At 38.9% G+C, this 14,022-nt stretch overlaps 1 protein-coding gene across 2 annotated transcripts in view; it reads left to right on the top strand.

Annotated features, from left to right (window-relative positions):
- Window positions 1-14,022, top strand: part of SMAD9 (SMAD family member 9) — a 57,859-nt gene that overhangs the window by 25,017 nt on the left and 18,820 nt on the right. For both annotated transcript variants that reach the window (XM_042458317.1, XM_042458316.1), the window contains exon 2: window positions 5,989-6,600. In XM_042458317.1, the coding sequence (XP_042314251.1) occupies window positions 6,189-6,600 (412 nt within the window). In that variant the 5' untranslated portion in view covers window positions 5,989-6,188. The remainder of the gene's footprint in view (window positions 1-5,988; window positions 6,601-14,022) is intronic.

Raw genomic sequence — 14,022 nt, 5'->3', positions numbered from 1 at the left:
AAAGCCACGCTCCAGTCCTTAGGGCTGGAACGTGGCTTTGGTGCGACTTCTGGACTCTTAGGACGCATGCATAATTGAAACACCATACCTCCACTGTGACTCGAAGCAGCTTTATTTTGGCTGTCTGTATCAGGCCAGAGTAACTAGTCTGTAATTTACATATACACATACACAGCATTTTCACCGTAAAATACTTGTGCTCACAAATATTTTTGTAATATCAGTTTAAACATTTTCTAATTATCAGCCCTCATCACTGTCTGTGACTGCTGTGTTGTTTCTCTTAACAACATTTCCTGGATATTTCCATCTGTCCCTTAATTGCTAGTAAACAAGAAGTGTTGACTCTGATAAGAGCATGGTGAGATTTTCTTTTGGTTCAAAAGAGTTGGTAGGGTTCTGTTCTAGAGCTCCAGTCTCTTGGTTTCAGGTTGTGAATGGATAGGTATTTGTCACATACAGACATGTTCAAAGTATCACATTTGGCAGCATTAAGGAAGTCTTCTCTTTGAGGCCATTAAGAGCATCATGCCTGTAGGAATGGACTATACCAGGAAGACAGAAAACTGATTTGATTTTGTTTAAAGTAGTTCAGGGCCTCAGGAAGTTTCAGTCTGGAAAAACTAGAACCAATGGACTTTCCCTTTTCCCAGGCAAATCCCTCCTCATTTATTTCCCTTTTTCATTTCTTCCTGATATTTTGAATCCAAAATAAACAAAATAATGCTTTATTAGAAGTTCTTTTGTCACTTGAAGTTATTACTTGGCAGTGATAAGCACATACTAATACATAATCAGAACATTATCCTGCCAAGTACAGTGCCATTTACAGCAGAGGTCTGCAACTCTCTGAGATCTGGGGACTGTATGTACTTATTGGACCTTGCAGGACAACATCCCATGATCTCTCCCCCTTGCCTTTAATTGTAGTCTTTTTTTACTCAGAATGTCCTCTTGCACCCTCTCTGGGGATGGAGGCAATTAACCCTACCATCCTGGACTTTTTCATACCTAAGAAATGACTGTAAGTCCCACCTGGTTTTTAATCTCACAAGCCTAAAACAGCTGGAGGGATGGTACAATTATCCCCAAGGGCTTCATTAAAGGTTGGTGGAGGTATTCTGAGCAAAAAATAAAGTAAAAATAATTTTAAAAGAGGTTCTTGGAGTCTCATGAAGTCCATAGAGTCATAGGCTGTACTTTCCCATCCCTGGTTTGCCATCCCTTATGACGCTCACATGTTGGGTATCTTTAAACAGAAGTTGGATGGCCACTTCTCAGGATTGCTTTAGTTGCATATTCCCCTGTGGCAGGAGGTTATACTAGATGTCCCTTGTGATCCCTTCCAACTCTTCAGTGCTGTAATGCAGGGGCTGTTCCTGCAAATGACAGTACCATGTTCCTCATTAAATACAATCTGTCTGTCTTTCTAGGGTCTCTGACATCATATGAATGACAAAATAATCTTGGGAATAGTGTCAGTAAAAAGTATTGCTTAAACTCTCTAATATATTTTGATTCTGATTGCAGTCATTTATTTCCCACTGGTGCTATTACGCACACAGTGTTCCTAACTTGATCAAGCTGACTCATTGTGTTCTGCACACTGTATCCTGGATGATAAGGACTCCTTTGCTAAAGGTGAGGGAAGTGAATATTTTTGTCTCTCTGCCAGTGGTTACTCTTGATGGCTTTCAAGATCTTTCCAGTCTTGCATTTCTACATAATACTTGATCAGATATTTCTGTCTTTACCTCACCCAAGCAGAAATGAGGACTGGGCATTTTGAAAAAGAGCAGCAAACCCATAGGGACCCATAGGCTAGACTGCCAAGAAACATGTTAAATTATGCAGTTTGAGAGTTATGATCTTCCAGTTGTAGAGGCACCACAAAGTGTTTCAGCTTCTATTTATTATTTATCACACTTCAGTCCCCAAATTGCTCAGGGTGATCTAAAACGTGCAGTCTCTTATTATCACAACATATTAAGGCAGGGGTGGGTAATGTATGGGTCCTCTGGATGGTGTAGATTTCCAGCTTCTATCAACCCTTGCCAGCATAGTCAGTGATGAACAATCATGGGAGTTCGGCTATGTTTGGGGAGCCACATGTAAGAAACAAACTGAGGAGGGAGCCACTTCATAGCTGAGAAGGGATTTGTATCTGGGATTCTTGCATTGCAATCAATAATTGCCTCCTCATCCAGCTATGCATTGCTGGGTATAGCCTGATAGCTGCATATTTACTAGGGATTCATTCAGTTTGCAGTCTCCATCTTGGTACTGACTACAGAACCTATGGCTATAATATCTGGTCTAATGGCCAGTCTCTCCTCCCTCCCTCCCTGTGGTTATTTTGGAGGGCTTCCAGCCCAGAGATGGGTAAATTTTGAAGGTTTTGCCCCCCCCCCCCTTTGTGTGTCCCCCCTATCATCCTCCAAATGATGAAATGTATAATTGAGAAGCCTCTGGAAAGTACAACTTGCCATTTAAATATATATTATTCCTCACTAGAGCTGGAGGGACAAAATACAGCATATTTTTTTTTAGAAACAGGAAGTAACTTAATGCTCACTCTCATTTAAATATGCATGATAAAACTGGAACTCCTAGAGGCATTAGTGTGCCATTATTAGGATAATTTTTTCAGAGTTGGAAGGGGACCTGGGTGGCTATATTTGGCATTCAGGTTGTACTTTGCCCACCCTAACTTAGGGAACTTTCACCCCCACACAGTTATAGCACTCTGATGCCACTTTAATTGTCGTGACAACTTCCTGTGAAATTGTGGGATTTGTAGTTTAGAGTTCTTGAACAGAGAGAGCTCTAGAAGCTCACCAAACCATGAATCCCAGAATTCCATAGGTTGCAGCCACTGCAGTTAAAATGGAATTACATTGCTATAATTGTCTGCTGTGAATGGGCCTCTAAAGAAGGCTTCTGAAGAACTCAAAAGCTTGCATATTTTCATACAGTTTAATTGTGAATTTTATTCCCTCATCCTCCATGGATCAACATGTCTCCTTTTGTTTTTGAGTGCAATACACTGACTCCCTCCCTCACAGTCATTTTAGTGTCAGAAATGGTCTGACAGTGTCATTGTTTGAACAGAGCAGCTTGATATTTTTCCCAACACTTCTGAACTTCAGAACAATTCTGAACTTCTGCACTCTGTTTTCAAAGGTTGTTGACATGTTAACAGCTCATGTTTGTTCTGGAAAACTAGGAAATTCACCTATTCTTGAATCCCATCAAACAGCATGCATTCCATTTATTTATTTATTTATTTATTGCACAAATTCCTATATCCTAGGCTTGTTATCTTCCACAATAAATAACAGAGTTACAAAGTCATGCTGATGTCACAGCTGACTTATTTAATCACACCGAATGAAATGATTGTATTTGTTTAATACCTTGTTGAATAGTGTCAAGCAGGGAAAATAGGCCCCAGGATAGTTCTGCAAAATGGAAATGCTAATTTTTAAGATCTGGTGACTGAAGTTACATAAGCTTATCAGGAAATCCAGCGTTAAGAATGCTAGTCATTGTGTAGTTTCCACAGATAAGAATAACTCAGAGCCTACTTTCCCTTGTTCATTCCTACACTTCTACAAATGTGGTGCTCTCTCTCTCTCTCTCTTTCTCATCCAATTAGCTTTTTCCTTAAAATACATTTGATTGGTTGCACCAAATCATTTCCTTCCCCCTGCCTCTTTACCTAAGCAACTTTAGTTTTTTATAAAGTTTTTCTTAATAATTAAAACAATGATTTACAAAACAAGAATAGTTGTGATCATTTGTACACGTACCAATAACCCCATTTAGACATGTCCATATGATATTACTTCCCAAAAGTTCAATTTGTGTCTACTCCAAACTCCCTTATTCTTCTAGATTACTTTTCATCAATTTTCCTTCAAACAAAATTCTAAACTGTCCTCCTAAATTTGCCCACCATTCATATTTACAAAGTCCTGCTTATTTATTCCCTTCTTCTTCTTCTTCTTCTTCTTCTTCTTCTTCTTTTTACAATATTCTACTACTGGAGGCCTTTGGTCTTCCCTTTCTTCAATATCTTTATTGTTCAAGTAACCAATTAGTTTATCCATTTCTACTATATGTCTTAACTTTTAATATCCACTCATCTATTTTTGGTACTTCCTGATTTCTCTAATTCAACCTGGCCATTGTAATCAAATACTGTACAACATAACTCTTTCATATTTCCTTTCTATCTAAGAAAATAAATTATTTAACATGTTTAGTAAATAAACGTCCAGTTCCATTTTAAACTTTATATTTAACATCTTTTCAATTGCTATATGTACCTTCTTCCAGTATTTTGCCAATTTTAGTCAGTGTTACCAAACATGGAACCATGTTACCTAAGCGACTTTAAGGTGACTTGGGCTGCATCCACACTGTAGAAATAATCCTTAATTGTCATGACTCAATGCTATGGGATTCTGGGAGCTGTAGTTTGTTCTGGCACCAGAGCTTTGAGCCCTGGATTCAAATCACCACTGAATTACTCTCTCTAGGCCTCAGAAGGATTGAGGTCCATTGCTTAAATATCAGATTCTTGAAAGATTGCCTCCTTAGTATGTTCATACCCTCCGTTTGCATATGCCTGAGAGTAGTTTGGTATGTGACTTTCCTCTGGCTGCGTTTCTCTGTTGAAGCTCCTTTTCCATGACTTCCTGTGAATAACCCTCTAGCTTAGGGGTTTTTTTTTAAGTTTAAGTTTTATTTAGTAGTCTGACTTTTTTAAAAAATAAAAAAGCCTGCTAACATAATTCTCAAAGTTCTCATTGTGTTTCATTGTAAATAGTTAAGGTACAAATTAGTCCTCACGTGCAGATTGTTACTCTAACTGGGTGGGGCTAATATAGCTCATGCTAGCAGTTGCAGTCTATCTAAATTAATTTGGGGAAAACACTCAACTTGGCTATGTGAGAGGGAGTACTGTGATATGTAGGATCCTGCACCATCTATAGAAATAGAGTCCACTTGGCCCAACCATGGGCTTGCCATCTGCGGATTTAAGCATCCACAGATGGCAAGCCCCATTACCTTTAATGGTTGTGTGTGTACAACCATTGAAAATCATGGGTCCTACTGTTTTTTGCATCCAGGGGTGGGGGTGAGGTCTGAAACAGAACCTCTGCATCTACTAAAAGCCAACTGTACTCAGCAACAGTTATGTTGTTAGCAGGACCATCATTTTGCATCCTCCATAATGCCTTGAAGTAGAATTGTTCTGGGAATAGTGCCTGTCTCAAAAAAGGTGATGATAATATATAGAACTTGTCTCCTTCACTGTTGGGTGAGAAAGATCAGGAATGCTCTCAGAAAATGTCTTGATGTTCTTGAGATCTTCTTAAGAAGAGGCATATCTGTAACTCATTGCTAGTCTCCAAGATCCAGTGGTTTGAGTGTTGTACTAGTATTCTGGGAGAGCACGGTTCAGATCCCTGATTGGCCATGGAAATCCACTAGGTAACCTTGGACAAGATATACCTTTTCAACCTCCTCCAAATAAATCTTGCTAGGAAACTCCATGATGGGTTTGCCTTAGGGCAGTGATGGTGAGCCTTTTACAGACCGAGTGCCCAAACTGCAACCCAGACCCCACTTATTTATTGCAAAGTGCCACATCCCTCTGGCTTTCTAGTAAGAAACTCTGGCAAACTCTGTGATAGGGCAACAGCATGTGTGCCCACAGAAAGGGCTCTGAGTGCCACCTCTGGCACGTGTGCCATAGGTTTGCCATCACTGCCTTAGGGTCTGCATAAGTTGGAAGTGGCTGGAAAGAACACAAGACAGAGACAGCTATGTACAAATGGACAAGTCTCGTTGTGATAATAATTAGATACTGATCTGAAGACACACTATCAAAAGAAGACTTTTAAGTGAACAAAAAGGCTGAGGTTGAGGGAGGATTTTTTTCCTGAAGTCTAATAAAATGTTCTTCTTTTATTACAGATTTCCTATATATTTGAAGACACTGAAGACAAAATACATTTCCAGCAATATCCAAGATATGTTAGGAAGAGACTAATTTTTTAAAGACAGCTACTCTCTCAATACCAAGATTCAAGTCCTGTTTTTTTAAAAAAGGAAAAAGAGGGAGAGAAAGAATACCTGGGACTCACTCTGCAATCATAATATAACCTCAAATTCATATGCACCCCAGCACTCCTATCAGTTCTTTGTTCTCCTTCACCAGCCCAGCTGTGAAAAGACTGCTGGGCTGGAAGCAAGGAGATGAAGAGGAAAAGTGGGCAGAAAAAGCTGTTGACTCCTTAGTGAAGAAGCTGAAGAAAAAAAAGGGTGCTATGGAAGAACTAGAGAGGGCACTGAGCTGTCCTGGGCAGCCCAGTAAGTGTGTGACAATCCCGCGCTCTTTGGATGGAAGACTGCAAGTATCTCATCGCAAAGGTCTGCCTCATGTCATTTACTGCCGGGTGTGGCGTTGGCCTGATCTGCAATCTCACCATGAATTGAAACCACTGGAATGTTGTGAGTTTCCATTTGGCTCAAAGCAGAAGGAAGTGTGTATTAATCCTTACCATTATCGCCGCGTGGAAACCCCAGGTAAGTAAATCGTTTTACAAATACTTTTGGTGAATAACAGAAATGCAAAATCATTCACTCTGTAAAACCACAACAAAAGAGTAAGATCTGGACTCTTTGGGGAAGAAATGAAATAGATTTTGTTTTGAGTCCTACCTGAGATGGTAACAGAAAGTATGTGTTTTTTAAAAAAAAAAATCCTTAGTCCAGTCTGATTGTCTCAACAGGAATAAGTTTACCATAATTATGGTAACCAGGGGGTCAAGCAGATGGGCATGATAGAGTGGCCACTGGCTGCTCTGCCTGTGACCACGTGGCAATTACCTGGGGACCGTGGCAACCACACAGCCCACTCTTAAAACAAGCCACCGCCATGGTCCCAATGAGCTGCCAGCAAGGAATGTTTTGGAGAACTCCCAAGTTTTGGGTGAATTAAGACAGTTTTATTTGTTTAGAAAATATGCAGAGCGCAGTCACATGCACAAGATAGCAAATCACACAAACACAGCAAATGATTTTTTTAAAATCCACTTTCTTCACTGTCCAGCTCTCACATCCATACATGTTAATGTGGAATACCATGACTTGTATGATTCCACTTTTAGTGTTCAGCTGTATATCTTTACACGTTAGGACCTTGTCTAGTTCGTCCATAGCTGTCCTTCCCATTTGTAGTCTTTTTCTGATTTCTTGACTACAGTATCTGTTAAGTTATTTGGACCAATGCTTGGATGGTATAGGCCTAGGTGAGCGGACTGGCCTGTGTGTTGGGCTGAAAATTATTGCAGGGTAGGTTACAGCCTTGTAATCTAACAGACAGTGAGGGTTGCACAGGAGGCCAGTGGTGCAGAATAAGATGCCGTCTGTTGACATTTGTTCTGATAAGATTTGTTCTCATAGGGAGCCCTGGTGACACAGTGGTTAAATGCTGGTAGTGCAGCCACAACTTTGTGAGTTCGATCCCAGGGCTCAAGTTTCACTCAGGCTTACATCCTTTCATAGGTTGGCAAAATTAGTACCCAGCTTGTTGGGGTCAGTTGCCTAACACTTCATAAACTGCTTAGAGAGTGCTTAATTCACTGATAAGTGGTATAGAAATGTACATGCTGTTGCTATAAGATACTTGAAGTGTTGTGATATAACATAACTTTGTGATTGTTTTGCTTTGTTATCTGCTGGGGTTTGGTTCCAGCATCCCCTGTGGATAACAAAATCCATGGATGTTCAAGTCTCATTAAATATAATGGTTTAGCAAAATGGTGTCCTTAGCATAACTTAACACTGTCTTTTAAACAGTTGGTGAGTCCGTATCTGCCTTTTAGCATTCCTTGTACTTGTCCAGAGTGCTGAAACTTTGGAGTTTCATTTTAGATTTCTACTTAAGTCCAGACAAGCAGAGAGAGGGCGACCACACTTGTCAACTTACGGCAGTAAAATGAATTTAATAGGGTTTTCTGAGACAAAGAATACTCAGTGGTGGTTTTGCTAGTTTCCTTCTGAAATAAAGCTACAGCACCTGGCATTCATTGATATCTCCCATCCAAATACTAATCAGAGCTGGCCCTGATTAGCTTTCAGGATCATACAGGAGGATATTTAGCCTGGTTGAATAATCAAATCCGCAAAAGTCAAAGCCACAAATGTGGAGGGACGAGTGTACATAATGAGATATCTTGGGGATGGGACTAAAGTCTAAACATGAAATTCATATAGCCTGAAGGTAATTTTAAGCACAGTATTTTTAATAATTCTGTTTAAAAATGTACGTTGAACAATCAGAAAGCAAAGGTGTCACTTTCTCACCTGCCCATTTGGACAATTTTGGATTTTGGAATATTTTGCATTTTGGAATTCCGGATAAGGGTGATGCAAGCTGTATAAACAGATAGTGTATTCCAAACTGTAGAAATGATTGTTGGGAAAACTTTCAGTGGATTTTTGGCTGAAGTTTTCTAAAAAGTTGTCAATACATTACTCTTAAAGTAATAAATAATGGCAAATGCATTTCTTAAAAAACATAATAGATAACAATAGCACATCACTTATTTTTTTTAAAAAATTCAAGCTCCAGTATAATTCTTCAGTTCTGCAAATTCATATGCAGGTTCTTGAATCATCATACAGTTGCCCCTCCTTTCTTGCCGTCTTGAGGTCCACTGTCTTCAATATTTGTGGAGGGGTGACCTCCGTAGTTTTCAATGGGGTACCCCCCGCGGCACATGCCCTACATGTGCGCTCATGGGAACGCACCCCATTCAAGCCTATAGGGCTTGAATATTGTTGAGTCTCCATTTTTGTGGGGGTGGGGATCTGGAATGGACGGACAACTGTACCATAATAATCATAGGGTCTTTTTTCCTGATTAGGGAAATGTATCAGAACTTAATGTTTTTGTTTTGTTTTGCTGTTGTCGAAGATGTTTCTCATCTTCATTCACACTTTTATATAACATCTATTTGTGCATTCTCTGCATATGTGCTTTGAAATGTGGCATATTAACAGAATATATACTTTTAAGTTTGTACAACATGGTAATAATGTGTTTTGTGAGTGGCTTTGATATTTGGATTTTTGGAATTAAGAATTCTTTGTTATTTGAAATTTTATACTATACGAGTATGAATATAGTATTCTAAGGGAAGCCAGTGTGGTGTAGTGTTTTGAGTGTTGGACTATGACTTTGAAGATCAGGGTTCATTCTCTGCTCAAATATTCTTTTAAAAAATACCACTTGAGCAAGTTACCTTTTCTCAGCCTCAGAGGATGACAGTGGAAAACCTCTTCTGGTTAAATTTACCAGGAAACCATATGATTGGTTTGCCTTAGGCTCACCATAAGTAAAAAATGACTTTGGAGGCACATAACAACAACAGCAGCGACAACAACAGTATTCTAAGAAATATGCCAAGGTAAAAGATATTCTGTATCAATAAATGTTGGATTCTGCAACCTGTATAAATTATGAAAATGTAATTGCCTGTGTTATTTTGCTTCTTTCTAATCATATTTTGCATATTTTCTAATCATAACTAAAGATACTTACAGAACACTGAAGTCTTTGCCATTGCTAACACCATTGAATATTCTGCTAAGTCACTTTTCTAGTTTCTCAGATTTTAACCTATTGCAATATTTTTTTTAAAAAAATGCACACAACTATTGCTTCCTTTGATCACCTAGCTCCTTTGAACTTAGATGTTGCTGCAGTGTGTTTCAGAATCCAGAGCTGTGGCATATCTTTTCACAAGGGAACCACCCAGTGAAAATTAGCAGACTGAGCAGCTTCTGCACAAAAATATACATGTATTTATGTATTTACTTGACAACCTCAGAGAACATCAGAAGTGGGAGGAGAATGCTGATGAGAAGAAGTAATAGTGAGGAACTCTCAAGACAGAGAACTAGCAAGGGAGAAATGGAAGAATCAGTAATGAAAAGAATGAGTGAGTGAAGTGTGTGAGAGTCTGTGCATGCCCAGTAGAGATTAAAATACAGCATAATTAAAAACATACCAAAGATCAACATTAAAATGTAATTAAGCTATCATCATTTAAAAACAATTGAAAAGTTGCGGCTGTGAATGATAAAAAGCAGTTTTAAAACAGTACAGTTAAAACAGTACAGCATTTCCTTTAAAGCACTTTCTTTAAAAATCTTCAATTTTGATAAGCCTCTTGGAATGAAAAAGCCTTTGCTTTCCAACAGAAGGACAGCAAGGATGGGACGTTCTGTCATCCCTAGAAAGGGAATTTTAGAGCCTGGGGGCCAATCTCATCCCCCCCCACCTGTTCCTGTGAATGCAATGGGACTGAGAAAGGGGCTCATTTTGGAGACATGATTTGTCAGGTAGCCTGAACTAAATAATAGTCAGCTTCATAACTCTGCCTGGCAGCCAGTGGAACAGTCACTGCAAAACAACTACATTTAACACTCTGGCTGCGGTTTTTCCTAGTACTATAAGTTTCTGGACACTCTTCAAAGGCAGCTGTGCCTAGAGTGCATTACAGTAATCCAATGAGATGTAACTAAAGCATGTAGTACAATGGCCAGATCAGGAATTTTCAAGAATAGATGGAATTGACAAATGAGCTTTAACTTTGCAAATGTACTTCTGGCCACTGCACAAACCTGATTAGGCTCAAGGCTTGAGTCCAGGAGTACAAGTACACTCAAACGACAAAACTGTATCTTCAGGGGAAGTGTATCCCCTTCCGGCATAGGCTTCCTGTATATACTCATGTATAAGTCTAGAAATTTAGGTCAAAAACTGACTTGACTTATCCATGGGTCAATATAAGTACTGTATCTTAACTCTTATTTGAAAGAAGGAACCCTCTCCTGGTGAAAAGCAAGAGTATAATCTGTTCTGGAAGCACTAAACCTTTCTGCTCTCTCATCCATCCAGTCTTAAGAGTAAGCACAAAGAGTTATTATGTCTGCTGGAATTTTATACATTCTTCAACATTGTTTTGCTTTGCTTCATCCTTTAGATTCTTTGCTCCAAAATTTGCTCTCGACTTATACATGAGGTTGACTTATAGTCGAGTATATACGGTATTCTCTATTCCTTGATCTTACTTCTGAGTAACCAGGAGCACCTCAGTGTTGACTAGATTAATCTTTAGTTTGCTTCTTTCTAATTATCTTTCATCCAATCCATTACTGATCCAGACTGTTTTTAGAACTGAAACAGCTTCCTTGGAGTTTAGTAGAAGGAGAAATGGAGCTGGGTGTCAGCAGATTACTTCTAGCCAGGGGTGTCATTTGGGGGTTGCAGGCCACATGAGGCCCTAAGGGGGGTGACACCACTGCTCCCCAAACAGCTGTCTTTTGGCAGAAATGGGCTGCAGCATTTGCCTCTCTCCCTTTAAAGCACCAAACAGGCAATCCTATGAATGAGAGACCTCCAAGTCACCCTGTCATCAAAAGCCCTGCTCAGGTCTTGCAGACTCAGTGTTATGATTGAGCCTACCCATCTGTAATGTAATCCTCCTCTTTTATTGTTTTTTCTAGAGAGTCATGACTTCTTGTGATGGGTTCAAAGTACGGAAGTCTCAGTTTAGTCATCTTGGCTTCTACAGAGAGTTCAAATTTAATTTGCTTTGTAACCCATTTATTTTTTCTTTTCAGGAGCCCATGGTCTCTTTAGAACACTTCTCCGGAACCATATTTCAAATGTGTGCATTTTCTTCCTATCACCTTTTTTCATTGTCCAGCTTCTAAAAACCTATATAGAAAATGGGAATACCTTGGCATGGACAATCTTAACTTTAATATTCAATGCTATGTCTTTATATTTCAACATCTTGTCTAGTTCCTTCATGCCCAAGTCCTAGTCTTCTTTTGATTTGAGTGAGGTTTTCATTCTGATTAATGACTGAACCAAGGTATGAAAAATCTTTAACTATTTCAATGTCTTCATCATCTACTTTAAATCTATGGTTAATATTTTTATTTTCTTAATGTTCAACTGTAAACCTGCCTTTCCACTTTCTTCCTTGATTTTGTTCAGCAATTGTTCTAAGTCTTTGCTATTTTTGGCTAGCAGTATGGTGTCATCTGTATATCTTAAATTGTTGATGTTCTTTCTTACAATTTTTATGCTGCTTACTCCCAGGTCTAATCCTGCTTTACATATAATATGTTCAGCATACAAGTTAAACAGATAGAGTGTTCAGATATACTCCCTTCCCAGTTGGAAACCATTCTGTTCTCTGCATTTGTTTCTGATGCTTGCTTCCTGTCCTTAGTACAGGTTATGCATCAGAACAGTAAAGTGTTGTGGCATGCCCGTTTCTTTAAAAGTGTTCCATAGGTTTTCATCATCTACACAATCAAAGGCTTTGCTCTAATCTATGAAGAAGAGGCTGCTTTTCTTCTGAATTTCTTTGGTGCACTCCATTATTTGGACCTCTTAGTTTTCTGAACCCAGATTGGATAGCTGGCATTTCTCACTCCTTATACAGTAAAAGTCTTTTTTGTAGAATTTTGAGCATCATTTTGCTTGCATGGGAAATTAATGCAGTGGTCCTGTAGTTACTGCAGTCTTTTGCATTTCCTTTTTGGGTGATAACAATACAGTGGTCGCTCCACATTAACTGAGGTTAGAGGCGAAGACCCCCTTGAATGTGGAAAAAACTGCAAATGAAAAAACCCCACAATTCTTTTTACCTAAGGGAATGCCTTTCTAGGAATCTTCAAGTCCTCCAGTTCAACTCTGTGGTCAACATCTGCCAGGATTTGACCACAGAATCATGCTAGAAGACCTACAAATGCTTAGAGAAGTGTTTTCTCTAGGAATCTCTAGGTACTCCCATGCAACTCTGTGGTCAACTTCTGGCCTTTGCACTGGATGACCTAGCAATTCTTAGAGTGAACATATTAATCAAATCTGCAAAAGTCAAAGCTGCAGATGCGGAGGGCTGACTGTATATATCGAATGTTTTTAATCTGTGGGCCATTATTTTGTTTTCCATATTTGTTGACAGGTTTTAGTTAGAACTAGAGTAGATTCTGCCTCTAGCTTGAAGCATCTTTATTGGTATACCATCTGTTTCTGGTCATTTATTTCTCCCAAATGCTCTGAGTCCAGCTTCAACTGCACTTTCTAAAATTGTAGGTTCATCTTCAAATGGTTTTTCCTTTAACAAACCTGTCATCTTTTTATATAGTTCTTTAGTGTGCTATCTCAGTTGTCTTTTTAGTTTTTACAGGTCATATAATATATTCATGTGAGCATCTCCATTCTTGGTTTAAATTTCCCTTTGATTTCTCAGATCTTGTGGAGAGGTCTATTCTTTCTTTTTTGTTGTCATTTTGTGGAGCTCATTATAGTAGCTCTCTTTGTCCCTGAACATGATCGTAGTTTTCCAGGTTGCTAAATAGTTGCATTCAGGGTTCTAACCTAGTTTTGTTCCATTTTACTTTTGCTTTTCATTTGACAACTGCTGAAGAGTTTTATCTGTTTTCAATTAAGGCTTTTCTTTCTTTTTGGCTACAGGTAGGGTCTTTTTGCATTCTTTTCTGACAGTGTCCTTAGCTTCGGTCCAGAGTTTTTCTGGCTCCCATTCAATTACGCTTAATAACGCAAATCTATTTTTAACATTATCTTTAAATTCTGTGGGGATGTTCCTCAGATTGTATTTCAGCACAATTGTTGGTTTAGTGTTCTTTAGCATTACCCTAACTCCCATTACTAGTGCTGCTGCTGCCACCCAGTAATCATTTGGCACATTTAGTCTGGCTCCTCAGCAAAAGCCTATCTGACATGGGACATCCTACCAGCAACACTGCTGCTATCAGCATAGCCTATTGCTTCACAAGAGCAGGCAATCACACCACCACAGAAATATAATGTCACTGGCAGAAATGTGTAAATTCAGAAATTTGTAATTTACCAGTTTTGATATTTGTAATTTTTTATTTAAACTGTGGTTTTCATAT

This window comes from Sceloporus undulatus, chromosome 3 (genome assembly GCF_019175285.1).
Source record: "Sceloporus undulatus isolate JIND9_A2432 ecotype Alabama chromosome 3, SceUnd_v1.1, whole genome shotgun sequence".
NCBI lineage: Eukaryota > Metazoa > Chordata > Lepidosauria > Squamata > Phrynosomatidae > Sceloporus > Sceloporus undulatus.
This window is presented reverse-complemented; position numbering and strand designations above follow the sequence as displayed.